Source organism: Pelecanus crispus, chromosome 1 (assembly GCF_030463565.1).
Source record: "Pelecanus crispus isolate bPelCri1 chromosome 1, bPelCri1.pri, whole genome shotgun sequence".
NCBI lineage: Eukaryota > Metazoa > Chordata > Aves > Pelecaniformes > Pelecanidae > Pelecanus > Pelecanus crispus.
This window is the reverse complement of record NC_134643.1, coordinates 38898261-38922868: the sequence shown is the minus strand read 5'-3', so window position 1 is coordinate 38922868 and position 24608 is coordinate 38898261. Positions and strand designations below refer to the sequence as shown.

The 24608-nt window shown below is 39.7% G+C and overlaps 2 protein-coding genes across 2 annotated transcripts in view; both read right to left on the bottom strand.

Annotated features, from left to right (window-relative positions):
• Window positions 1–567: 567 nt before the first annotated feature.
• On the bottom strand, window positions 568–11513 carry LOC104028235 (adipocyte plasma membrane-associated protein-like). Its single transcript, XM_009479216.2, has 9 exons — window positions 11473–11513; window positions 10015–10104; window positions 9341–9462; window positions 6090–6188; window positions 4490–4639; window positions 3950–4062; window positions 2589–2749; window positions 1636–1831; window positions 568–817 (listed from the first exon to the last, which is right to left on the bottom strand). The coding sequence occupies exons 1-9, from the start codon at window positions 11511–11513 to the stop codon at window positions 620–622; spliced, it is 1170 nt and encodes a 389-aa protein (XP_009477491.1). The 3' UTR covers window positions 568–619.
• Window positions 11514–14871: 3358 nt separating this feature from the next.
• RASSF3 (Ras association domain family member 3) overlaps window positions 14872–24608 on the bottom strand; it is a 52230-nt gene continuing 42493 nt past the window's right edge. The window contains exons 2-5 of the mRNA XM_075722428.1: window positions 18188–18295; window positions 16583–16874; window positions 15385–15500; window positions 14872–15021 (exon numbers count right to left, since the gene is read on the bottom strand). Coding sequence (XP_075578543.1) covers window positions 14872–15021; window positions 15385–15500; window positions 16583–16874; window positions 18188–18295 — 666 coding nt within the window. The remainder of the gene's footprint in view (window positions 15022–15384; window positions 15501–16582; window positions 16875–18187; window positions 18296–24608) is intronic.

Below are 24608 nucleotides of genomic sequence, written 5' to 3'. Positions count from 1 at the left end.
AACTTTTCTGTGGTCACAGAGAACCTTACATACAGCATCTAGCAAGACAACACGCAACTACTTTGCACCAGGAAGAAACACTGAGGTGAGAGAACACATTTAAATGTGAGCTACTCTTGCTCATATTTCCTTGGAAACTGATGTAGTTGAATAGATGGAAAACTTCAACAAGAGACAATGGAGAAACTGCTGTTCATAATTAAAAGCAGTATGTTCTGCCTTTGGGAAGGAGGAAGAATAAAATCCTACATAAGGCTTTTTCCAAAATGGGAACTGTGAGCAACAGTAAGAAAGATATGTGCTACTCGCTCACCTCAATCCCTGTTACAGAGTTGAACTCCTTGGATTATTCTGTGCAACTGTTTAAAAATATATACATAACTATTTTCTGAACTGCAGAGCAAGGTCATTTGGTACCCTTTAACCTATCTGAGGCTTTCACAAGCTTCTAAAACAAGCATTTCTGCATTGTATTTTCATTTTTGTTTAACCATGTGGTATCAGTTTCTCCTTCAGTGATGTAGTAGTCTTCCATTAAGCAGAGAAAAACATTTAACAGCTGCTTGAAACAATGCTGCTGTTTTTCTTTTGATGCTCCAGCTTATGAAAACTGTTATGTTTACTGCAGCACCACAAGAAAAGGCAGCTCTGTATTACCTAGATACACCTTCCCATCGTGCTCAAAGACATCACTGACAGCCCAAGTGACACTACCATCAGGGTCATGGAAGCTTGCCACAATGTCTCCTTTGTCGTTAATTTCTAAGAACAAGCCATGTTTGTGAAGAAAAATGCTGTAGAATGAGAAAGGAGTCACCTGTTTTAGAAAAAGAAATACACAGTGTTAACACTTCATTCAAGGAGCAGGGGGGGGAACCTGTATGACTAGAAAGAGATGGCAATGCTAATATATTGCTTTCCGGGTGTTGCTGTAGTTGGATTCAGCTGTCACTTAATCTTTTGATAATATCCACTGGACTGTGTCTAAAGCTGGCAGTCCAGTAATTGCTCACTAATCCTAAAGTACAGTCACTGCCTGCTTGCTCAAGAAGGTGTGGATGTTGTTTGAACTTATTCCAGCTGCCAGAAGCCACCCATTTTCTAAAAACAGGAATAAGAGGGACTTAATGGAATGCAACTGAATCACCCATCTCATTGTTTTTCCTGTGCAAGTTCTAGGGAAAAGGCAGCATGGTTCCTAGAAAAAGTAGCACAGTAAATCGTAACCAGCTCCATGACTCTTGCTTGGCAAGAATGTGTTTGCAGAGTTTGATTTCTATAGCAAAATCCTCCTATGTTGTGTAAAGTTGTTGTGACAGTATCATGTTGCTATAAAGAACAGGCTGAGAGCTGGCAACTATGGACTACTTTTGTCAATACTGATTTTTCTACTTTATAAATGGGTTCTTGGTATTAGCACAACAGTAAAAACTGCTGTGTTTTAATATGTAACAAAAGAAACTAATCCTCACATGTTCCAGAAAAATCAAAGTTAGTATGTGTTGGGATGCTGGCTGCTAAAGATGAATCAGTTGTCTCTTGCATTTCCTAATGCAGAACAAGAAGTTCTTTCATACTTAAAAAATTAACATTTTTGTGACACCGATAGTTGACACTGTGTAGTATTAAAGTTACCTTTGCAATAAATCTCTTCAGGAATGGATATGGTCCTAAAGCGTCCAGAAAAGGAGGAAAGAAACTAGGAAAGCGAGTAGTAGATATTCCAACTCTGTATAAGCCTGTGTTTGATAATCTGATGTTGTCTGGATACCCAGGTAGGTTGTCCACAAATACTTCTTTTTTTCCTGCATTAGCTCCACTCACCCAATAGCTGCAAAAAGGGAATTTTGTATATGAGTTAGTTATAGTGGCTGCTGCAAAATACAGCAAGCTTAACAGCATAGAAGATCCATCATTGTGATCCATGCAAGGAATTTTTCAGAATACAGAAAAGGACTCTGCAGGAAGTAATAAATGCAAAGAGGGACTAAACTTGAGTAATAATGGTTGGTCAAAAAACCTCATCTTTTTACATGTAACATAAACAGTACTCCCCCATTATATTAAAAAAATCTATTCATACAAAGTATGCCTGTTAAATGAAAGCAAATATTAAATTTGGCTTTAGAACTTCCATGAGATCAAAAACTGTTAAAACACTGACTCCCTTTAAAATGGGAAAAATGGGGGTGTTATGCTAATCATCATAATCATGTGGTGACGCTTGTCCTCTGAGGTCTGTTGTAACTGTAATAACGGAGTCATGGGGATAATTGTAATTGAGTCTGAGGGAATTAGGGCCCAATATGTCAGTAAATAGGTGTAAAAAACATTTGGCAGTGAAAAGAGCAACTGTTAATCTCGACCTAGAATTAACTAAAACCTGTGACACTCACAATAGAAAGAAGTAATTTAGACTGAGTTTCCAACAGCAACCCTGTTAACTGCAAATCTTCAGTTTCCACTTTCAGAAAAGGAAAACCAGAAAAAATAAGAACATGAAAATCATGTCTACAAATTGATTAAAAACATGTAATATAAACTAACGTAATATTTTATATTTAGGAGGAGAATGATGTTTAACATACCGTATGATTCTACACACGCTGGTTTCTGCTATTAATATATAATCTTCATAGGGAGACAGCGCAATCCCGTTTGCCATGTACAAGCCACTGAGCACTGTTCTTCCTGTTCTTCTTACGGGGTCATAGGCCAAGAGGCGACCAAGATGGTTTGTTTCAATTACCTTAATCAATACATGTAATGAAGAACTAGGCTATCAAAACACCTTGTTTCAGTTAGAAAATATTCAGGAGTTGTATTAACATAAATTAGATAAAAGCAGACTTTACAGAATGGCAGATGGCATCTTTATAAAAACAGTAAGCTTGCACCACTAAAGGAACAAGGGATTCTGTTCATGTCATTTCCCAGGCTGATCACAGTGTTCTTGCAAAAACAGAGGAATGCAGAGGTTATAAAGACCAGAGTTCAAAATATGTTATTCTGCAGTTCCTGCTTTAGCAAAACATTGAGGCGTATCGGACTTCTGTGAACAAGTACAACTTCTTCAAATCAAACTGGAAAGCGTTTACAAGTGTTTTGTTAAAGCAAGTAAACAGCTGATATTTTACTTCTGGTATGAAATAATTTGAGTAAGTTTCTTCTGCTAAAAATCTGCAGGGCAGCTTTGAATTATGTAAGTATAAGCCCTGTGAAGAGGAAGCTGCCTTTATGTTTGTCATTAGTACTAGGAAACCCTTCTCAAGTCTGAAATACTAAATAGCAAAGATGATGTACTACCAAACTGTAATTCTGATAGCTTTAAGAAACAGCAAGTGGCACACAAGAGATTTCAACTATTCTTTTTTTTTCCCTTTAATAACTTGGTTCTCGATTCCCACCCCTTAAATTAAATATATTTCCCTTCATGTGATTTTTCTTCTTGCTTAATTTTACCCACAGTTCTGGTAGTAAAATGAAACTCAGTATAAACTTCATGCCTTTCAGCTTTATGAACAGCTTGTTCTAGATAAAGTTTTACTCCAAGGCTATGACTACACAGAAAAGATACCTTCAAGTACACCAGCAGTTTGCTACCTTGCATTCACTGCAGTGTAAGAGCATGCTTGTAGACAGATACTGGAGAGAAACTAACACTACAGTCTGGATTTTTACAGCATGTATCACATGACAATTTCTTTGGGTAGTCATATGGGGAGGTGGTTTGGTTTTTTTTTTTTTTTCCAGAAGAGTAGCTACAGAACAGCACAGCCCACCCTCTGCGTTAGGGCTTGAACACGCTGCATTCATAGCATGCTTGGCTAAAACACACCAGCACAAGCAAAAAAGCTTGTCTCTTCTGCAGCCTGGTACACAGTGCTGCCAGCACAAAAATTAACGCTTAAGCTGCCTGAACAAATGACCACAAATTACCTCATCTCACCTCGTATTTGTGATGTCGTCTTTCCCATTTGCTACTTGAATCCGTAAAATAAATCAAATTTTTCTTTGATATTTCTAATCCATTTAGAAATTTGAAAGGAAGTCCATCCACACCTAGTTAATAAAAATAACTACTAATTAAAATAAGTACAAAACCACCAAGTGTTCAAAATTATTCAGATCCACACAAACTTAAAATTGCAGACATTTCAATTCCAAATCTCATAGTTAGTGCTATCCTTAAGTCGTCCCACGCTAAAGTTCAACTCCAAGTTACTTTCATTTGCAGGGAAATATGTTCAGGTTGCAGCCCAGCATAGCACATACCAAGCCAAAAGCCTCTAACAAACATTGTTGCTTTTGTTTTCTTCTATTTTTTAAACAAATCTTAAAAACATAAAGCCAACGGGCTTTCAGTCCCAGTCCCCATGCTCACTGGAACTGATCTCAACTGATTTAAGTGCCTTGATCTTCCAATTTATACATAAGCATGAGGACCAAACCCAACCTCAACCTACTTCCCCAGTAACTGAAGCATCACCTTTTTCACTTGATAGCAGGAGGGTTTTCTCTCCTGTCCTTGGATTGACTTTGTACAGGCCTAAATAAGAATCCACCACAATCAAGTTACCGCCCTGATCCATTCGGACTCCATGGGGCCGGCCACATACTGGTTCATAGTCTGGAGTTCCTGAGGTACAAATCAGAAGAAGTGTAAGACCAGAAGGTTGACAAAACAAAGATCCCTAAATGCAAAGGCTGAAAAGCAATAAACTATCACCCTTGAATAAATCAGATCTTTAAAAGCTTCCTTAAACTCTCTCTAAAAGTAACTTGCAAAGGAAGTGACAGTATAATGTCAATCTAGTCATCTCTGTTCCTTGTTACTTAAGAAAAAAATTGCTCCCAGCCTTCAGAGAAATTCAGCTCTACTCTGTTTTCACAGACAAGTTTAAAGATGACTGAAGAACTGGTAGAATTACTGCATCAGTAAAACAAGATGGATTAGCTGCTGTTTAATTTATATCCCCCAAGTATAAGATGGGAGGAAAAAACGCTCTTAGGAAAGATTTAACTACCTACCTCCCTTCAGCTGAGGGGCCCAAGTTCCACAGGTCACATGAGAATCCTGTAAGTAATCCTCAGGTAAAATTACAAAAACCGGATCTACCATGTTTATTATTTTTATAGTAAATAATTTTCCTGAGCACTGAAATTAGTAAAGCTTGACACCCTACAGTTTTGTGACCTAATGCCCTCTACTCTGAAGTACGTATTTTCCCCCAGTACTCCAGTAAGCAAGGGACAACATACATTACAACCCACTAGAGCTGTAACACATCAGTAACACAAGCTGACTGACTGAGAGCTGCTGGAAAGTTAACAGCTGAGTTCTGGTCTCACTCCGAATGGTACAATCATTTTTGTCTCATTTTTGGTTTCTTAGCTTCCACATAGTCAATTACTTACATAAGACTCAAAAAAGTTCAGCAAACTTCAAGAATTCTTTCAAATTCAGTCAAGACCAGCCCCACAGCACAGAAACTTTGGGGATAGGGACAGCACCTACATAACTGTCACGTTTTTAGGAAGCCAGGCTACAGCCAATCAGCTATTTTAATGGCTTTTCAGGCCTTCCTGATTCATCAAAAAGCAACAGGATGAAAACATAAACATTTCAGTGTTTGTCTTCCTCATTTACAAGTACGGCAAGAAAATGCAACCTTGCAGCCCAGTTAGTGGTGACGGTACCAGGACATGCTATTCTGAGTCTCTGATTCCTTTGTAAGATTTGAAATGTTTCTGAAATACATTTTGACCTTGAGGCAGGAAAACAGTTGGATAAATCGTGTCTTTAGTCCACCCTCAAAGAGCTCTATTTAGAAGGACTTCTATAAAATGTTGTTCTTTATTTAAATGGCAATTCTATCCCAGTCAGTCTCAAGGGCTAAAGTGTGCCATCACGCCTTAATCCTGCCTACATTAGGAAAAACTACATGATAGCAGCAGGCTTCTCTTATAGATTTGCATAAAAGAATCAGAAAATGTTAACAGTAGCTAAAATAGCACTTCAATTTCTCATTCAGCAACATTTATATGAACAAGTTTGTTGTCATTTTCACATCAAAACCATCGCTCACCACATTCAGGCACATCCTGCCCCATTTGAGTAATGAAATGCAGCCGGTCACCACTGATCATCCACAGTTTTCCATCCACAGTACCAGTGTAGATATTACCTTAAAATAGGTACATTAGAAGACTGTTTTAAAAGGGACCAAGGCAAATAAAACTTACTATAAAAGGAGGACATTCCTCATTATTATAAGCCCTTTCTTCTTGCTCCTAATTTATATATTCTATGCACGAACAAAGCAAAGAAACAGACAGGAAACCATACAGCTTATTTTAAATATAGTTTTATGAAGCAGAAAGAGAAATAATAAATTGGAGATTAGAAAAAATATGAATTGTTCATATGTTTATTTTAAATAAACATAATGCATTAAAACATATCTTAAGTCTCCTCTAGGTTAGCAGCAAACAAAGGCATCAAGGATGGGACTAAAGATTCATAGTGATATTCTCATACTGTCAATGAGAATCAGTGAAAGCATTAGCAGAGCTCACACGATCTATCTTTTTGTCCTGAGGGTTCTGCCACATTATCAGCTAGCCAAAATGTTCGGTAGAGGAAAGGAAAACATTACAATGACTGATCCAAAACAAGAAAGTAACCCTTTTCCTAGGACATTAAAATCCTAAGAACCCTGGGGTTTGTCTTCTTTTTAAGCCGTGATGTTTTGCTTTGGTTTTGAACCACCGGAGTAACACCAAAAATGTGTAAGTTTGCATTAAACGACTGAGCACGTTTTTTTATTGGATATCTGCTTAGCAGTTGCTTTCTCCTCTGCTTTTAAAGTGTTTAAATTAACAAGGCAAAAACCTCACAGGAAGTCTTAAAATCTTGTGGCATTGTATTGTAACTCCAGAAACTTCTGTGTAGACTACCAAAGGAAAAACACCAGCACTGATTAAGCCCCACCTTTGAAAAACAGCATCCTCCTACCTTTTGACTAGTCCAGGCTCCGAAATAGTACCATGCACATGACCAATCCTAGACTTACTGTTCAACAAAATACACTTTTAGTGTAAAGTCTGTTAACTGGAAACATTCCTCTGGTTTGTCTTTTATTTATACAGATTGAACTAAAGTAGACATTATTTTCTTTATGTGTGACCTGCATTTTCACCCTAGCCTTGTTTACATGTAAAAATGTGCACTGTCACTTGGTGACAGGTGTTAGAAGACACTCCATAAAAGTTATGCTACCGTTCTGTGCCAACGTTACTAAAAAACACAGATTCTGACTTTGTCTAATGAGCGCTTACACCAGAGCAGATAAACAGATACAAAAATGTCTAGCATCTGCTCACTCACATCTATGGAAAAATGTTACGAGCAAATAGGACAGGTTTTCAAAGTATCAGCTGTCAGATCTAGATTAAAAGAATTGTCTAGAATTACTGGCACACAGAAAGCACCTGTTTATCCGGAGAGAGGACTTCAGAGCCACTGTTCAATACGACAACTTTGCCTGGGAAAAAAGAGAGGCTGAACTTTGCTGTCATAAAATATACTGGCATTCTAATGCCTCCCAAGGCATGTTGGAAACAGCTGAAATTTCTGATCACATACCAGATTCTGTATTTAAAGAGAGAAATCTTAGACTTGTAATGCTATTTTCTATCATGCTATGCACTAGGCTATGCTGCTATATTTAGATTTATATAGCTAGTACAAGTGAGTTTTGCACTAGACTTCTCTCATGGGTATTTTGTAGTAAAGTGAAGGCAGAACAGAACTACTCTTGTTACCCGTAATATCTCGTCTTATTCATATGGAAAACAGCATTTACCTAAATCAGGCAATGCCACCACAACACTTGCTATGACCTTGGTCATATTCTGTGATTTCAACTGACTGAATCCGGTCTACTAAAACATCCTTAAATTCAGGGAAGGTCCATGATAGAATTGACACGCTTATGAAAAATAGAACCAAAACAGTATTTTATAGAGCATCATGAAAGAGGTTAGATTTGGCAACAGAGCATTTGCAGGATTAGTCCTCATATTTAAAATATACACAAAACTCCAGTTGTGAATGCTACTCTTTCTGAAAGTTGTAGAGGAAGAGGACAAAAACAAGAAGTGCAAGAAAAAGACAATTTAAAATAGCATCTTTGAGGAAATCAGGAAGGAAACAGCTTTGAGAAGACATTTGCTGGGAACGGGTGCCTCAATGCAAGGTGTTGAGCTAGGTCCCTTCCAGGGCTATGCTGCTAAACTGAAAACACTTCTAAGTTCAGCTTGCACAATGGCAAACAAGAATGTTCCAGATGATTACCTCTCACCTCTGTAGCACACAAGACAAGACAGTATCTTTCAGACAAATATGTCCTGGGCTATTCAATATTTCCTTGAAACATACCATAAAACTAGCACCAGCAGTAAGGGGGGGTGTGTCTGAACTGCCTGGCTCAAACTGCTCTGGACTGGGAGTTCCCTACTTCTCTGTACTGGCTCCTGCAGGAATCTATTTTATCCACTTACACATCAAGAGGAGAATAATTCCTCCAAAACAGGTAAGTCCCAAGTCCACATCACTAAATCTGTGTCCTAAACAGAAGATCAACAGTGTCTCTCCTCTCTTTGGCTTGAACTTTCATCGCAGTCCCTATTTCGTTCACACGCTGGGTAAGGGGGTTGTTGGGAAGATGCAAAACATGCTACCTGTCACCGCTTCAGCTCTCTGCTTCCCAGTATCTGTAAGGTTCCTGCACCTACCATTTTGCCACCTCACAGAAGCCAGACAACCAAGATGAATTACGTGGATAGGTAAGAGAAGGTTTTATATTACAGCGGAAAGTTCTTTCCTATTCCAAGCTGCTCTAAAAATATGGTTTTGATAACTATGCAAATTTTAAAACAACTTCATTTGCTTCCCTCTTTGGCTCTGTGTTCAATAACAGCTTTTGAAATAAGAGCATGTTGAACTCTGTAACTGAACTCTTTAAAATGATATTTTAATACAACTTCTATATATTGCCGATTTGTGGTTCAGTGTTTTTTAATATAGCAGTAGGACATTTGCTGTGTCCTTGGAAGCAGCACACAACAAAGTGTTCGGGTGTATTTCCAGTGAAACATTTACAAATGTGAAGATGTGGAAGAACATACAATTAGCTTAGTGTTTTTGGAGCAATCATTTAGCAAACATTCCTATTTTTCTTTCTTTGGATTTAAACTTAAGTCTCCTCTTTGAATAACTTGACAAAGCAGATGCATCCGATGTATAACTCTACCCATTGGGAACTTATCTACTTGCCTTCATCATCAACAGTAAAAGACTCGGGACCTTTCAGTTGTCCTGTGAAGACTCTCTGTCCACTCTGAAGCTTTTGATTCACTTGCAATGATCCAACTAAGGCAGGAGGTGGCTTTTCAAAACTGCACCAAATGAATTATAAATAAGATGTAAGAAACAAAACAACACTGGACTATAAAATTATTTGAAAGGAAAGTAATAGGAATTTATTCCAGAGATACTGGTGACAAGGTATTTTCTTTTTTAAATAATTTGTTAAAAGTATTACTTCAAACTGAATTAACAGTTCTGTGGAGCTTGCAGGCCCAGGCTAAAAAGAATTACAGACTCTTTTTAGGAGAATTTTTTTCCCTGAAATCAATAAAACCACAAAATTACCATAATCCTAGAGAGTTTTATTCCCTATCATTAGTCTGAGATCTACTAGCCATCTTTCTACATGTATGAATACTGCACTGGTCAGCACTGTTTTGCTTGAAATTCGCTTGTTTAAAAAAGTGTTTCTATTTTCCAGTTTTATATGAGAAACACAATTTCTCCTGCATATGAACTTAAGTAGCATGCTTTAGATGCTCCTGCAGGATGAAAAGTACAGGAGAAGTGTTGAAAGGACAGGGATTTCCCGACAAACACAAGTATGCTACTGAACTTTAAAATTAAGCAACGGAACATACATGAACGGTTCTGGATCAATGGGAGATGGTAAAAAGTGAATGCTAGCAAAAGTTGCAAGGACTGCAGCTGGAAACGCCCATGATGGGAACCTGGGAAGAAAAGAAAAAAATTATATACTCATGCACATACAGGAGGAGGGCAGGAGGGGAATAAGAATAGTCTTTTTTTTTTTTTTTTTCCAAAGGTAAAAAAATTTCAGTGCTAAAAATTAAGACTGAAGGAGAACAAAGCAGACTGCAACAACCTGGCAGTCCCTGCCACGGAGAGGAGTGGCCCGGCTGCTCCATGGGCAGTACTGCCGTCCTGCTCTGTCTCTGCACTGGAGCTCCTCCCGTCTCCGGATGGGCGATCCAGCCCCTGAACCAGCCAAAACCCACAAGGTTTCTTTTGCTGACTTGTGTTTCTACTAGTACATAACTGCTGTATGCAGAGGCACAAGCCCAGTTACTTGTGTGGTGAACAACTTTACTGAGTCTGCTATCTTTAAGGCCTTTTACCAACCTTATCCCAGCTGCGTACCGGAGCATTTGCTATTAAGAGGTTTTACCAAGCGCAAACATAGTCATAATGTGGTTGTTGCGTATATGAAGCAATGGGGTCTCACATGAATCGACCTTCAAGGAACTGGTCACGCCATTACCATCTCCCCTGCTGCAGGGCCGCAATGCCCAGGGAAGAGCAATGGAGAGAGCAAAGTCGCTCCATTCTACCCATTCAGTTAGGGAGGATCAAATCTATTTTAGGAAACACAAAATAAGTAAACAGAAAATTAAGGAGAGAGCAAAGTCGCTCCATTCTACCCGTTCAGTTAGGGAGGATCAAATCTATTTTAGGAAACACAAAATAAGTAAACAGAAAATTAAGGGGAGAGCAAAGTCGCTCCATTCTACCCGTTCAGTTAGGGAGGATCAAATCGGTCTTAGGAAACACAAAATAAGTAAACAGAAAATTAAGAGGAGAGCAAAGTCGCTCCATTCTACCCGTTCAGTTAGGGAGGATCAAATCGGTCTTAGGAAACACAAAATAAGTAAACAGAAAATTAAGGAGAGAGCAAAGTAGCTCCATTCTACCCGTTCAGTTAGGGAGGATCAAATCGGTCTTAGGAAACACAAAATAAGTAAACAGAAAATTAAACTTATGTGTTTTCGGAGAAAACCACTAAACAGCCTTTAAAGGACGCGAGGTAAAAAGGGGCGAAAGGCGTTTCCTGAGGAGGGAGGACCTGGGTATCGCCTCCAGCCCAGGGCGCTTCCCTCACTGTGTTTTTGCTTGAGTTTTTTTATAGGAAGAAACCACTCGCCCGTGGGCTTTCCCGCCCAGCTAAGGCGGGACGGCACCCACCGCGGCTCCGCTCCCTCTATGTACCTCAACGTGTGAGGTACAAGATGGCGGGCGCGCAGCCCTCGGTTCTCTCCGCTTCCCCCACCGCTGCCCGCCCGGGGGAGACCTCTCCTCACGCACCGCCGCCGGCGCCCTCACGGGGGCGGGAGGACGCCATCGCCCTCCTCCCTCCCACAGAGCCCAGCGCTTACATGGCGGCGCGGCGGGCGGACCCCAGCCTCGGAGGGAAGGAGCGGCGGTGGGCGGGCACCGCCGCTCCTTCCCTCCGAGGCTGGGGTCCGCCCGCCCTCAGGGAGGAGGCGGCCCCAGCGGCGGGAATCGCTCGCCTCAGCGCCGCCCGGGCGGGAACCGTGAGGCGGGAGCTGCTCCTCCTCCGTCAGGGCCGAGCGTGAGGTAAATGTGGGAGAGAAAAGGGTAAATGTCAAGATTTTTTAATTTTTTTTTTCCTTGTTGTCTTTGAGAAAAATCGATTGAGCTTCGTTTTTCTGTATTATTACCGAAATCGAGCGGCAAAATTAAAATAGGTCTACAAGTATGACTGGGATGCATACACTGAAGTGTTTCTCTTGTTCTAGGAAAAAAAAAAAACCCCAAACTTTAATTCACCCTTAAGGCAAGCTGCATCTCCCCACACAGCTTACTGCTACGAGGAAGTCTCATCTGCTATTGAAGCGATCACAACACGAGCTTCAGGGTAACAGGGGAAAAAAAAACCAAAAACAAAACCAAAACAAACACACATCACATAACTAAGTATTGCCAACTTCAACTTTAATAATGGAACCATCACTTTTTTTTTTTTTTTTTTTGCCATTTCAGTAATAACTTTAAGGGGAATAAAAACTTCCCTACAAAAATAAAACTAAGCTTGTCAAAATTATAAATAGTTTAAATGTTTGCTTTTAAAAGACATACATTTTCAATGTTTCCCTGCATGCCCCCCCCCCCCCCCCCCCCCCGCGCCCCCACCTCGCCCATATCATTTAATCATTCTGGTACCATCATATAACGAAATGTTTTGCAACAAAAGCTTTGACAGTTCAATTTGATGCTAAAATTAAAAAAAGAGAAAGACTGACTAGGCATGACCATTTCTCTTAAATTAAAGCTGTTGTAATTGCCAGTGTGTAAAAAAAAAAAAAAAAAAAAAAATCAACCCCACACATGACATTGTACAATAATTAACCATGGACTAAGACAAAATTAAAATATAAGTTTATTTTGGTCCCCCACCCCCACCCCCCCCACCCCAAATCAAGACTCATAGTGCATACAACACTGATTGAGGTTTTTGGCTAAAGTAAATGCAGATGTGCCTACTTGAAAGACTGATAGTTTAGTTCAAGTAAAAACAAAATTCACATATTTTTATACTCCAACTTTTAGACTCAAACAGTGTTTAAATCTGAGCAACAAATGGTTCAATATTGACAGCGATTATGCAATGGTTACATAGTTATGGGCAGATACATAAGTTAAGTAGATGTTAACAGAATACCCACTGACATGCTGCTGCAGCCATAGAAAAACAAATTGTAACAAAACATAAAAGCATTCCCTGAACCATTATAAAGTGTCTCACTGGAGGATAATGTTACTAACTCACACATGCACTACAATGTTACATGTGAAATTACAAACCAAACAAGATATAACCTTACATATACTTTATAGTTAGTTCTACTCTTAATTTCTCTTAACACTTTAAAACATTATGATTGTCTCATTAAGTTTGCAAATTCTTTTACCAAAAAAACCTGTGAAGAGTTTTTAAAAAGAGTCCTACTAAGGAAAGGAAACAAAGGCACAATTACATCAAATTCAAGGGAAGAACAGAAGCATCTTGGAGTTTCACACAGTATCCATTAGATGTCACCAAAGTTTTAACAATTCCTTGGGAATTTAAAACGAACATCCTAAGAGTGAAGGGGGAAAAAACCCCACCAACTTCTGCTGTTCTTAAATCGTTAGCACTTCCCCACCCCCCTATAACTCACTTCCTCTCTGGCATGATAATGACTACAGTATCAGTTACTCAAATCTGCCTCATGCTTCTATTGCACACCCACTTCTTTGGTTTCTTTTGAACGTGCTTTTTTAGATAAATAACTCTGAAAGAACAACAATTATATTTACAGTAAAAAGTTTTCTTGCTACATTTTTTCTACTTTTAAATCAAGTAAATCAGCAGTCTGCAGAATTTGGTAATCAGTTTTTCAATTAAGAATTTAAAAACCATAAGGAAAAAACCTGAATTACTAAAAGCAAGAGTTACTGAGCTCAGTCACCAACACAGCCAATAAATGTTAATTTTCTGCTAAGCTGGAAATATGAATAAGAAATCCTACTTTCTTTGCCTGACTGAGCCTTTAATAAACAAAGAAGCAGAGGAAGCTATTTTTGTCTTTCAGATATGATAATGCAAAATTATCCAGCCTAAAAATGGATCGCTGAGCCAGAGGAAAGATCTGACTTACAATAAAGACCAAATGCATCTGTAGTTATAGCTTATGTCTAAACTTCTCACTAGATGGGCATTTCTCACAGAGTTTTCTAAGACATCGTCCACTTTTCAGAATTCAAGTAAGCATCCACCTTTTAGCTTTGCTGCACTTTTCCAACCCCCGCTACACATTTATGGAACCAGCTTCTCCAATAATGGCTTGTATGTGCAGCTCCATTTCCATTCTTATTTAGCTTTTGCCTCTCATTCCTTCCCATTATTTCTATTTTTATTTCTTTTCCAGTGTGGATTTATGCAGTTAAAAAACCATAAAACTTATTCACAATATTATAACATCCTAAAACTTTAACCTTGTAGAATTAGTATTTTAACTTTCCTCTGTATAAATACTATTTCCATTTAAAACCAGTCCTCCCCTGTCAGCTGAGTTCTCCTCCCTCAACTCTTACCTTCTTTTCAACTTTCTCTTTACCTTCTCCAGAAAGACTACTTTAAAGTCTTCCACGAATTTCACAGAACAAACCACAAGATCTCCTATGCCTTCCATCTATAACAGTTCTCTCACAACTTATACAGTAACTATTTGAAAACAGAAAGGTAGTGCAAATCAATTTCATCTCAAAGATAGTGCTCCAACTAATTCTTGTCCAGATAGTTTTATTCATTTTTTTAACCCATCAATTTGCACATCCTTACTTGTAAAGCTACCATTAAAGCAAAGAAGAAAAAAAATAAAATCTTATTTCATAGCATCCTAGAAAATTGATTACAGTTTCACAGCTTGCACCAAGATAACTTGGAAAACTCTCTAGGCACACAGAGGGTTGCAAACTGATGTACAAACATGCAGAATCCCTTACTTGTGGGTGCAAGATGCTAAGTGACCTGGCTTATGGAACTAAGTCTATAGCAAAATTCAGGTACCCTGGCATCACAAAACAGTCTTCCAAATAAAGAAAACTACTCTCTGCTGCTCTTTGTACGTTGGGTTTGGCATGCTATACAGACATTTGGTAGCGTGCATTTTTCCTGAGTGTCCTTTGGCCCCCTCTTAACCAGGTTTCCACACCCCACCAAGGGCTTCTTCAAGTTTGTCTCTGTAAGCCGCATAACGCTTCTTTAAGATTTGCAGTTGCTCATTTTCCTCTTTGTCCAGTATACGCAAGAAGTTTTGCAGTTCAGGAATACTAAAAGCTTCCCACTGGAAAAGTAAAAAGAGAAAAGGGTGGATGAGATGAACAGAAAACAGACAAATAATTTATATATACAGTATTTTTAAACAAATCCTCAGACACTCAGAACAATTTCAAACTGAAACAGTACTGGGCACCCTCCTTGCAAATCTTAGGGATCTGAAAACATTGTAAACTGTTTTTTGTTCTGCAAGTAGCAACGGGTCAGTCTAACCGCAAATGAAATGTTTACAAAAGGTACAAGGTAAGTATAACAAGAAAAAAAAAAAAATCTGCTTCCAAAAAAATGGATCGTCTTGTCAGCACAGATCAAACAGGAACCCACTCATCCATGAAGTTAAACACACAAAACCAGCATGAGTGTAACATACCATAACTTCTCCAGTTTCATGCTCACGTAGAACAAAACTGAGCATTTCTGTTCTGGGGCCTGCCACCAAACGCAGGTAGAGGGGATGTTCTCGGTCTGACAGCTTGCATGTATAAACTGCAGGAGAAGAAATCACAGTAATTATCATCTTTACTAATGATGTTGCAAGTGCTTTGAATGATTAACGCCAGCTAATGTTGGAAAATTTCAGATATGCATGTGTAGCCACAAAATTTACACATTCTACATATTAAATCTATGTACTGGTTTTGAGCAAATGACTTTTAGGGAGAAGCTGAGCAGATGACTGATGGTAACTGCAACACTACATTCACATAGGAATGAAATGGCCTCTAGTCACCACAGTACACCATCTGAATACATGCAGGGGGAAAAAGCACAAGAGAAAAACACGACACAGGTCTGCTGCTATAACTAAGCATTTAAGGCATCAGAGCCGTGGTACCACCATTCTGATACCTTTTCCACTTAAAATCTCATACACAAAGTCTAAGAGACAACTCTGCCTGCCTGACACGGTTGGTGTGACTGACAGCCAGAAACATCTGAACTCCTGAAACTGTTCTCAATGTCCATGGAAGAAGTCGGATTCTAAGTGCAAGAACACAATGTTGGTAAAACGCACTTTTCACTAAAAATACCTTCTGCATCTCCCGGTACTTCCAAACACAATAGACAACAAACTTCTAACAGCAGCCGGTGCACTGGGCGAGCCATGCGCACTAACACACATGAACGCAGTGCGTGTGCCCATGACGCTCGTCACCTCAACAGCTCTCTGCCAATGCAAGGACTTCAGCTATCACAGACACCATGGTTTCTCTTTTTAAAAATTGGTCCTGCAATTTAATTTCACAAACCCGCGGTATATCAGGCTTAGAGCCTGATAAGGGGGCATCTTAAATAAAATATAATGGACTGCAAGGCACAGGAGATCTGTGCAGATGGTTCAGTGGGTTCTCTTGTCTTTTGTGAATTATCCTAAAATATCCCCAAATCATTTACTCTCTTACACATGCTACTTTTCACAAAAAAAAAAAAAAAAAGACGTGAGCGTGCAAGACTGTCACGCCCATGTATCTGTGTTCTTCCACCCTGCTTATTTCAAGTACTCCTACAGCACAACTCCCTCCCCAACCCCCCTGTAACCACCAAAATGCCACAAGTCTAACTTATACCTTGGTCTTCCTTGTGACAGCGTTTATAAAGTGCAAACTTTGCAGGGTTGTCAGCCACAAAAAATTTTTTGAGCAAGGCCTCAATAACTTCACGAACAGTATTGGTGCTGCTGATGTGAAGGGTATTCACGCAGCCATCAGGCAAGTAAAAAGCAGTTTCATTATTGCTGTGAGCACACCTCCCCTGGCTCTGGGAAGACTGCACAGTGATCGGTCTGCATAGTTCCATCTGAACTTTGATGAAGCCAGTGTAAATCCCGTTTGCGTTCTGCATCAGGAGGAAAGTATCAAACTGTTAAAATTAGTAATGACCAGTTGTGACATACTAGTGGATTAGACAGATTAAAATGGTCATAGTGAACACAGTTTAAATGCCACTGGAATACATGACATCTCATAGGAAAGATACTGTTTTAATAATTCAGACATTTATTCTTTCTAGTATTTCTGCTTAATATTATTTTTTTCTTAATTACAACTACTGAATCCTAAGAGTATTAGGATCTCATTAAGCGAAAGGTACTACACACTAGTGATAAGTTTTCACATTAGGAAAGAACTATGAAGTGAAATAGACCACTAACATGCATCTTTAACAACAGATTTTATGCACAAATACAGAAATTATCTCCCACACATTAGCTGTGCTTGTCAAATTAGCCTAAGGCATTTAGATGCTCAAATCCCATTGCAATTCAAAAAGAACCAGAATAAGTGCCAATCTAATCAATATTTCAAATTATTTATTCCAGTTTCTTCTGAAAGACAAAACAGTAAACTTGATCAAACCTTACCAAGCTAGAAAACTTCAGGCAATCTGGTTTTAGGCATAGTAAGTCCCTACCCACATGCAAACACACAACAAAAGTCTTTTTTGTTCACAGTTGTACTTATATGGTTTAGGATATAATGGAATTTCAAAATTTCCATATACTATACACCCACAGGAATACATAATGTATCAGAAAGATGTGGACAATGCAACAACTGAATAACAGCTTGCTAGGCAGATGTGAATTTTATTAGTATGGTCTGCAGTAGGCTGGACTGAGTCTTAGACCTGGTCCACAATCCTTGGAAATGAAAAGTCTATAAGCATTCCATTGCCTGTATTGTCTGTGTTACAGGGGCAGGGGAAGGAAGTCTCCTCATGCTGAAAACCTGTATGACTACAAATTAAGTCTCCCATAATAAATATTGCATGTTTTAACTTTTCTCATTGGTAGGACATCTTTATCAGAGAGATACCTGACAAAAATTTATCTACACAAACAAGATAAAAATATCTTCATGCTTACCAGCTGATGGTTTTCATCTGACAAATATACATCTTAGTGTCAACTGAGCGTTTATCTTAAACACAGTTCAAACAATATATTTTTTTCTACTACAGTTTGTTTCAATCCATATAAAGAGAACTACATGAATAAAAACATTTCAGATGTGAGATTTAATTTCCAGATCTAAGAAAGAGCCTCTTAAAGTCATTAAAACAGAGACAGTTTCAAATGTAAGATGCTGAGACTAAAACGATTCACAGTGCACTACAAAGCTACAGTTCAATTGATCCTATTAAAAATTACAGGAATCCTATGCAAAACTTACCAAGGTCATCTTTAATTTATCAGTGACAGATGAATTATAGCTTTGTATCTTCTCCTGAACTTCTTCTTTACTGAGATAAACATGAGGTTCTCTCTCCTTCTGAACATCCTTCAACAACAGAGACAGTGGTTTTAGAAAACAAAATAAACCCCAATTATTTTATGCCTTTGGATATGAGCATTCTTAGTCCAAATGGTTATTATTCCACAGAGGCTCAACATACAGTAATTAGCTGTACAGCAACAGAAAGGATTAACAAGTTAGGCAAATCAAACAGAACACTGGGACTGAATGGAGACAGTTAAATCAACACACCCAAAGACACTTGTGTCCTTTTTTTGCCAACTGTTTTAATTCAAATATTTATCAGCAGTATGTAAAACAGCTCAGCTCATTTTATGGCTTGATTTGCTCATGTCAATGCTATGCAATATTGTTAAGAATACAGTTGCAATTTTCATGAAATATTACTTAGGGCCCAAATGGGTATTTCTAAACAAATGAAGAATATGTATGAAAACAGCAGCATGTACTAACAAGTAACACCGAGAATCTCCGTGTGTGCCAACAACGTAAGGGCATCCCTGCATTCCAACATGACAGACAGCATGTTATGCACAGGGTCACTGACTACTACGTGAACCATCACAAGTAACTCTCTAGCTATATAATGCTACACCAGATTAATGTTTTTTTCCATGGCGAAGGCCCTATTAGGTTTTTCAACTGCTGCTTTTACAAGCTTGCTATGGATTTTACATGAAGCAGTAAAAACAGTCCCTGGAGTTGCATTTTATCCAAACAAACATTTGTTCCCAATCCGTATTCCTGCAGCAAACTAGCGTTATAAATACACTCCTGTTTCCACCACTCGCACAAATGCCATATATAGTATGAAAGAGTTTCAGCTCTCAGCTTTAATGATTTAAGACTTCACTTAGAAAGGGAGAAGCTTTGAAGAAGCTTGCAGCTTTCAGGGTACATCTGAACACAGGAATTCACTGTATAGACAAACCATCAAGTCACAGTGTTCCAATCTGTCCTCACAAGCATATCCCAGCAGAGCTTATCCTAGGGAAGGATTTCCCTGACGTCAGTGACCAGTCCTGTATCTTTTGGACACCACTCAGCACACACCTTTGCAGGTCCCTCGGTTTGCCAGAAACGACCCCGAAGACGAGCACATCTGGTGTGGAACTGTAAGTTTCCATTTGCCAGAAAGAATCTGCAGAATTGTTTCCATCTCCTAATTTAAAACCAGCTAGTTTTAGCCCTTTGGGGCTTAGTTTTGCTTTTCCTATATGGTATTTTACTAAATGACATGCTGGAGTGAACTTTTTTTCCCATAGCTATAAAAAGAAAGGTGTGGTCTGAACAGAGAACTGGAAGCCAGAAGCCTTGAATTCTGATCTGGGCTCAGATACTGGTTTCCTGCGTAACACAGAGAGCATACCTTTATTTCACAGATCAGGAAACTGAGGCAAAAAGAAACACCAGCCAAATACAACTCTCCTATTAGCTCCTTAAGCACAACTCTAAGATTGCGTAGCATCTTGCACAGCTGCCAGACCCCACCCAGTCTGTTACAAAATACCAAATTACTAAATGTTTTCAGAATCCAAGGCTCCATTCTCACTAGAGAAACTAAGCTTTCTTGCCCTTCTATTTTTCACCTTCCCTCTCTCCCAAACTGCCATGATAATGACATACACAGCTTCATCTAAACGTCTCACTTCATCTCCCCAGAGGCCCTTACAGCTTTGTAGTATTCTATTTGGGGGCAAATGGATAGTTATAAAACAAAGCAGGCACAGAAAGAAAAAAAAAAAAAATATAAAAAATACTTTTTCTCTGAAATCAAAGTAAATGTTACTGCTGTTTTCATGCTTAAAATAAGCATCAAAAGCAATGACCCATCGTGAGAGTCTGGAAATATGGGCACTCTAAATGTTGACTTCAGATAACATTGTAGGCATGGGCCAAGACAACCTTAGCAGTAGATACTGAAGGGACAGGGAACAGTCTGCAGTCCTCTAGCCATAAAGGTCTGAGAGAGCACTTGCCGTCTATGTGACTGATTTCAAGAACCCAAGCTTTCATTTGGAACGTTCCTAGTCTGTGTAGCTGCAGACAAGCCCCTTCACATGGATATCAGCCACAACTCATCTCTCAGAAACATGCATGTTGTGGAGTTCATACCTCCCCAACCTGCTAACACTACTGATACTGACTTTCCAATAATGGACACCTGTTTCCATATTTACCATTATTCTACTGCTGATGGTTCAAGCAGTTACCTCTTATCTACCCTGTTGGAGGTGATTAGCATTGTGATTACTGAAGTCATACACAACATCCATTATTATCAAGAGAAAACACTAAACAGAAAAGAGGAAAACACTCACCACCTTGTTCACTCACCTATGTTCAACCTTTGTTTAATAAAAACCAAAACCCCCAACAAAACTTCCCGTTAGCTTCTATGCACCGGAAGAGATTTAATTTCGCAAAAATGACTTTTAATAACCATAGATGACAAAGAGAACCTTTAATTGCATAGGGTAAGTTCACAAGGCTGATGGCTAGAAAACAACCTATCTACATAGTACTTTAAAAAAAGAGAGAGAGATAAAAACTCAGTAAACAAATTAGTAAGTATGAACACAGACAGCAAGAAGTAACTTTCTCCTATTTTCATATAGGAGTTTTCATATAGATTTCTGTTCTCCCAAGAGGTCACATTTTTCTAGCAAAGTGAGAGAAATTTGATTAGGTTAGAAAAGACACAGCTCCATGAGATCACTCTAGTCCTGTGGACTGCCATGGAACCAGGCATGATGAGCAAGAGCCAAGCATAGCATCTACGCAAGATAATTTCTGCTGGGCTTGGTCTGGTGATGCCTTGGGAGTCAGGTCTGTAATGTGTACTGGAGACTACAGTGCCAAACGCTAAAAAGGCTCCTGATAGAGCCAAACACATTTGCAAGAGTCTGTTTGAGGGTGCTGGAAATGATGGGAACAACGGGAGAGAAAGGGGCGGCTGCACGTGTTGGTGATGAGCTAGAGGGAGCAGTTCCGCCAGGCTGGTGGTGAGGGGATGGGGAATCAGCTGATGCCCAGAGTAACGCCAGTCTTCTCCTCAGGTGAGGCTCCGCTGCAGAGCTGCGGATCCCTGGGCATCACCAGGGGAGCTGTCATTCCCTCACTGAGTTAGCCATGATTCCCTACTTGAACATACCACTGGAATTTCCGCCTTCTTGCATGGGCACCAGAGGCCAGGCAATTTTGGCAAAGTTTAATTCAGCACACGGAAAACGTAGAGCCCTGTTTATGCAAAAGCTGAGATAACCTCCTTCTGTAGCATGCTGCCAACAAACGTAGCTGTAACTCGTTTTCTAAACCACCAAAGCCTGTGCCTCAATTACTTTTAACAGCCTATAGATTATGCAAAACTATGAACTGAATACAAAACAGGACTACTAGGATTAGAACATTAAAGAATAGACCCAAATCCATTCAAGAAAAATGCTTTACACAATAGACAGAAATGCTGTTTACTTCAATCGGCATTTTCACTCCAGTCCACCATCCCTGATCATCAAGGCCACAAGACAGTGAACCATGGGAGATATCAGCCACAAGAAAGAGAATGACTGAAGGAAACCTAAGCCCAAGATCTTCATGAATGGGTCTGGAGATACTCTCCTGCTCCCAAACAAAAGCTCAAAACACTCCAACTGCACACACGAGGGCACATTACTTCAACCAAGCAAACAAAAGCTCCTCTCTAGCTAGGCACCAGGGCCTACAGAAAATCACATTGCTGTCACACAGGCTGCAGAGACAGTAAATCCCACATGACTGCTGTCAGGAGAAAGCCAACAAAGGAATACCTCACTGAGTTTATTATGAACAAGAAACCCTCAGCCCACTGTGATTCACTGGGTCAGCTGCTCTCAGTGAGTATCATGAAGTAGCACACACAGATTTGAGGCACCTATGTATTTTAATTTTCCTAATTATACTTAACCAACATGCAAATAGAAGCTGACAAGATGGTATACAGGTTTTTTTCCCCCCAACTTCCCTGGAGCTGAATTGCTCTCAGTATATAGTGGCACTTAACTTTTGCCATACAGCTTTGTCTAGCCATGCTTTAAGTTAAAATAATAAGTCTTCTTTGACCGGAGTACTTAGGTGGGTGGAAGAGGACTTGGCAAACTCATTTCCCACAATTCTCTTATTTCCTTCTGTACTTGTCACTAAAGGAAAAGTCCTCTGCTAACTCTACTTAGGTCCAGCAGATCAAATTCCACTTTGTTATCTCAGCAGGTAAATATATCACCTGTAGAAGACCTTGAGTCATCCAATACAACAGCAGAGTAACAGCAGTAATTAACCCACCTCTACCATGCTTTACAATATGCTTGTATCATGTTGCTCTGAAATGGCCACCAAGGCGTTGAAGCCACACCTGCTCAGGGTGGGACCACTGGAAAGCAACTACTCCTGCCTCAGCTGTTTAAAACAAAGGAGAAAGGGCATTTCAGAGGTGAGATTTAGATGTTACAGCCAAGTACATTTATCATCGTTTCTTGTGATAGTTCTGCCTGGTCCGGTGAGAGAAGAAGCCAGTCTGTGTCACCTGGTGGCTCACCCAGCCCAGGACAAAAGCTGCTTTTTCCACCATGGCCCTCCCGTGCTCCCCAGGCATGCTCTGCAACCCCTGGCACAGCTCCTCGGAGCCGGCACGCTCCAGCCAGCCAATTCAGCCCTAGGCCAATTCAGACACAGCTGATTCATCTCCAGCTCCCTACAAAACGCCCAGCCATGCATGCCTCACAAAATTTGTATGCTGGGAATTGTGAAACTGCCTTTCTTCAAAAGTTAGGCCTGGTGATGAGTTTCCTAACCACAAATCCTTGCATATGTCACAGCAGCAGAGTGAAGTATAGGCACGGTCAGCAGAGCAGTACACACTGTGTCTTCTCCTGTCAGCCAGGACCTAGATGCTGCTGGGCTTAACAATGGCACTTCTGGGTGCTAGTGTTCAAAAAAAGGTATTTTCTCTATAAAACAATGAACAAACATTTCAATGTTATTTTCATTAAAAAAAAAAAAAATTAAACCCGAGTTAGGTGTGACTCCTCCATTGCTTAGCCAAATGATATTCTCAGTAGTGGCTGCCATGTCATCACCCCTTCCTCCTCCCAGCCCAATTAAGTGTGTTTTCCTCATCAGAGCTCCTGGTCTCCTTCCACTCCCTGCTTCTCATGTTATCTGCTACTTCCTCAGCCTAGCCCAGATGTGAAAGATAAAAAACTGATCTCAAGGAGACAGTTGAATACATCAGAATCCATATAGATGGTGTATCTGAGTCCAATACACTACTTCTAGTCCAAGTTATTAACTTCTGTGAAAATCATGCTGTCCTTCCCATGACTTACAGCGCACACCATTGGCGGCCATTTGAATTAACACCATTCCTCAGGCCAACCAAAGCAGCATTTCATTCTCAAATGAAATTCCTAAGCAACAGCTGCCAGTGAGAGGGAAATGAGGCAAGTGCTTTCATTTCCCCAAGGGGAAGAGCTGGTCTTTCATTAGAAGCTCATGATGCAATGCCTCTTCACAGTTGAGCTTCCTCTCAACAAAAAGGGCAGAAAATGTTTTTTTCTTTATCGCCTCCACCCCCCATGCACATCTCATTTATTGCATCACAGATGTTTAGAGAAGCAGCACTCTCTTTTAAACATTTATGCCCATTGCAAAGCCCCCCTGAGACTAGTTCAGCATGAATCCTCAAGGAACACAACTAAAACTGCACAGATTACAATTAAAATGAACTGCAAATCAAGTTGTGGTCCCCAAAAAGAATCGCATCACATCTGGGCTTTTCAGAAAGTCCAAGTCCCACGGTTACTGCCAAACCCTGGTGCTGCAACACAGTGAGAAAGCGCTAAGCTCAACAGCTAGCAAGCTGCTATGGGATGAGGCTGACAAAAAGTTCCACAAACAAAGAAAACCCCAAAACCCTGAAGCCCATTTCCTCAGGATCCTTGCCTTAAGACAGATGCATGGCTTCCCCAAACTGCTACTATAGACTTTTATTTATGGAGGAATACAAGAAAGTATATCCCTTCTATCTAATTATTTTCACAAAACTTCTAGAAATTAGCGTCTCTGAGGAATGGGGAACCAAGCTCCTCTTAACATTTCAGCTTGACAAAGGAAAATAAAATGGACAAAGGTTAACCTATCCCAGGAAAGTATTAAAGTATTTTTGTAAGAAATCTAAACAACCAAAGACCTGTGGAAGCTCAAGCCAACTCTTAAGCCATGTCAGTCCCTATCCCCTGCCCTCACATTTCACATCAACCCCACACATACAGTGACCCTTAATTCAGTCAGATGAATGAAG